Raw genomic sequence first — 4,182 nt, 5'->3', positions numbered from 1 at the left:
TCCAAACCATCACATCTCCTTCGCCATTAAAAGGCCTGATGACATCGCTGGCGATTCTAATCTTGGCTGTCATCGCGGCGAATTTCTACACGTGGGGCCGAAATAGCTTGTGGTGTATGCGTGCGAGTAGATGTAATCACCTTACCTCGGTTTTCCTTTCATCGACTGCAAGTCTGTCTTGCAGTATCCAATCCTTGAAGCTTGCCCCGACCCAAAGAACACCAGGAATAGCAGCTGCTTCTCCCAAACCTAGTCCGTCGCTTAACACGTCTTGTCCTGACCACGACCCCGTTCGAAAAGGGCACGAATCCCGATCGAGGCTCCCTCTGCCCTTTTTCCTCTTCCGGTCAACTCGCCCTTCCGGTCAGCCTCCGCACACACTGACGTCATACCACAGTAGAAAGAGGAGTAGCAGTGGTAGAAGTGATGGTAGTGGTGGTGGTAGTTTAGAGTTAGAAGTTGAGCATGTCCTTGACACTAACTTTGATTATTTTCACCAATAGAATATATGATTTTCATACAATCATTTTGTTTTCTTTAAATTTTTTATATGATTCCTCTTTGAACACCATCAATCAACAGTATCATTATGGACAAGGACAATCATTGCTACCACTCAAACGCATACCCATTAATGTTATAACCCCAACCATGAAGAGAAAATAGCACCCACACATACATATATTTTGTTTTGGGATTATTTCTTAATGCTACTAACACTGAGAAAGTAGTATCTATAATTGAATATGCCATAGAAAAGAGGAAATAATCTGTGTTTAATTCCATAATTTCTTTTAGTTAGGAAGCAATATACTGGCTTAATAGCATTGAATATGAAAATAGAAATAAATTCTTACTAGTGGATATAGATAATTATATTTTTTCTGTTAATCCTATATTGTTAAACAAAGCACTTTTATTCACTAAAAAAAACTTAAACCTAAGTATGAAGGAAAATAAAATTATTTTAAAAGCTAGGAAATCTATTATTTACTTTGACAATAATTACTGGATTAGGAAGGATACTAATAATTGTTCTGATATAACAATGAGATCAGCTAACTCTGCACAAGTAACTGATCTTGTTGGAATATACATTTAATTTAACTTAAGTAGAGAATTTCCTGATCTTAGCAGTGGATTATATAGGGATGATGTACTTAAGTTCTTTAAAAACTATGGACTATTTATTACTATAGAAAATGAACATAGTTCTGTCAACTTTTTAGATGTTAATGTTAATCTTATTACTGGTACACACAAACTCTATCATAAACCTAATGCTAACTTAAAATATATTAATTATCAAAGTAATCATCCAAAATCAGTAACACATACTTTAATTCCAAATATTTCAAGAAGAATTTCATACCTTTTTCTAATGAAGAGATTTTCAATAATAATGTGGAATGCTGTAACTTAACCCTAAACAAAGTGGGATATAAACATCCAAAGATGTAAGAGAAGTAACCCATGTAGATTCCCATTTTATCAATAAAGCTATAAATAATGTTAATATAACTAATACAATAAACATTAATAATATGGGTACTGATTATAGGATAAATGATATAAATAAAAGATGTGATTGTAAATTTAAGGAAAAATGTTATTCTAATAACTTCTGTAAGCAAAATAATGTAGTATATAGATACATGGTTGAAACTGAAAGTAGATATTATTTTTATTTTGAGACTACTGTGAATTTCGTGAAGTGTAGAATTGCAAACCATGAATACACATTTAAAAAGAGGAATAAATTAAATTCTACCAGTCTAAGCAAATTTATTTGGAAGCTAAAAGATAATAATAAGGAATATAAACTTTAGTGGGAAATTATTAGTGCTAAATCTTATGGTATTGGTAAAAGACACTGTAATTTATGCATTGATGAACTTTATCAAATCTTGACTTCGAAACTTAAAGTTTCATCAAGTGTTAGCTTGGTCCCCTTATATCTATTATACTTAAGGTCTTGGAATAGAAAAATTTGCTACTCATTTAAGAATAAATTTGGAAGCAAGCTGTTAGATAAACCAAAATGCATTTTTAAAAAAACAAAACTTACCTTTTGCTGACGAAGTGCTAGTAAATGCATAAAATAATTATAAAATAAAATATTTACAATATTTTCAAAGTAAAATAATAATAATTTTAACAGTGATTAATATTATTATTATTATTATTATTATTATTATTATTATTATTATTATTATTATTATTATCATTATTATTATTGAGTGACAGAGCAGTGCATGACATCAAAGTGACACCAGGATAAGATATATGAAGCCAAGTATACCCATCATGACTGCTTGTCTGAAAAGGGTACACTAGGCACATGGATCACAACCATATGTGCATGACATGGTGACCTTATATCAAGATAAACAGAGCATGACCTTGCAGGTGGGGCCCAGTTAGAATTTTCTTCAGGTCAAGTTGCCCATCCTGCTCGAAAGGTCCCTAAATAAGGGTTGTTTAAGGATGTTGAACAAAACACTAATGCTTCCAGAAGGGAATTATTCAAACCCAAAGAATTCCTCTCAACACATGGCTATGCTGCCCCCCCCCTCCAACTACTTCTGCTCATGCGTTATTATTATTATTATCAGTATTATTTGATGAAAACTCTCAGCTTATTTTGCTGGGTATTATGGAAAGTGTCAGCTGTCCACAGCCAGCAAACTAAGGTGACCCTTGTTTACTGGTCATGTTTCAAGAACCCTGTGAAGAATTCTTGCAGTTCTAAGCAATGCTGATTTTTGTAGGTATTATGTGCCGAGAGGATGCTGTCTCTGAAAGGTCGGGTGGAGGTGGCGAATGTGTACATCACATCCATCATATACTACTGCCTGACTGTTGTCCCTTGCTCCACTTTGTGATTAAACAGGCTGGTGTGTTTGCTCTTCTGCATCTGGTGGAAGGGTCAAGTGGTTCATTTGCTGTCAGGTCGTTCATTTGCTGTCAGCACCCATTGCATGGAAGTCTGGGCATACCATGGCTGATGATGCACATACATGCGCTGAGGCTGCAATATCTCCAGCGATACCTTAATGATGAGCAGGTGTGTGTGTGTGAGGGGGCGCTACCAGTTCGAGATAAGCTCTACAGGCATGGATGTGCAGTCAGTCGGGCTTGTCCGAGATGCATGTGGAGCAATGTAACCATTCTGCATGTTCTCGTACAGTGCTCACACATTGCTGACTTGTAGAGATTTGTCAAACAGTTATTGTCACGTGTAGGACAGATCCAGCTATCATCCAAGTCCATTGTGAAGATTGCCCCACCTTCTTCCTTTGGGTGGGAAGGGAGGGTAATTTTTCTCTGTCTGGTGGGTTTGGCAAAAGAGATTGTGTGATGGATGCGACTGAAAGGGTTGAAGATGGATGCATTCATCTTTGGTCAAGGCCTCATTAACTTTTTGGGGTTAATGAGGCCTTGAGAGGGAGGTACTGTCACCCAGTAAGTTCGTTGAAAGGTGGGTGAATGTGGAAAGAATGGCCTATGTGAATGGGCCTACTCTAAGTGTGCCTCTCCAGGCTGGGACGAAAGGAGAAGAAAGGGTGCCTTCCTGAGGAGCCGTTGGTGTTAAGAGGTTCAAAGTGCATGTTGTCTCTTTGGTCACCTTATGGTGGAACTCCCCACTATTGGGGAAGCATAATGTTGATTTAATCTCTTTGTTAATCGTGTTTGTTGGCTGTTTACCCATTTAAACACACTGTCCTTCGTCTGTCTATTGTCCTCTATGTTTTGTATCCAGCCTTGGTGGCCAATAAAGAAAGAATTATTATTATTATTATTATTATTATTATTATTATTATTATTATTATTATTATTATTATGTTGTTTTTTTTTTCTTCTTTCTTCAAATTTTCTTCCATTTCTCGCCAAGTGTTTTCCGTACACCTAGGGCAGAGAAACTCGTATGCATTCCAATTATCATTATTATTATTGTTCAGTAGTTTTATTTTTATAACATGCTTTCACTTCACTACCGAGCGCAGCTCTGTGCGCCTTGGGTATGTGCTGTGGTTTGCTGTGGTGCTCTTATGTTTACTGTATTGAAAGTGTTTTGCGTAGAATGTGTGCAGTACCCAGTAGTGCAATTTTCTGTATGTTATATATATTTGTAAGTCCTGGTGTTTTTGTTATGTATTTGTCTGAATATTTTTTTATTAT

The 4,182-nt window shown here is 36.0% G+C and overlaps 1 protein-coding gene across 6 annotated transcripts in view; it reads right to left on the bottom strand.

The window, feature by feature from the left end:
* The window catches only part of LOC106879981 (uncharacterized), a 263,310-nt gene that overhangs the window by 56,171 nt on the left and 202,957 nt on the right, over positions 1–4,182 (bottom strand). For 5 of the 6 annotated variants that reach the window (XM_052968292.1, XM_052968290.1, XM_052968293.1 and 2 more), the window contains one exon: positions 2,069–2,085. The exons of the other annotated variant lie outside the window; for it this stretch is intronic. In XM_052968292.1, coding sequence (XP_052824252.1) covers positions 2,069–2,085 — 17 coding nt within the window. The remainder of the gene's footprint in view (positions 1–2,068; positions 2,086–4,182) is intronic. 6 annotated transcript variants of the gene reach the window in all.

Source organism: Octopus bimaculoides, chromosome 5 (genome assembly GCF_001194135.2).
Source record: "Octopus bimaculoides isolate UCB-OBI-ISO-001 chromosome 5, ASM119413v2, whole genome shotgun sequence".
NCBI lineage: Eukaryota > Metazoa > Mollusca > Cephalopoda > Octopoda > Octopodidae > Octopus > Octopus bimaculoides.
Note: the sequence above shows the minus strand (reverse complement) of the source record. Positions and strands in the feature narration are given on the sequence as shown.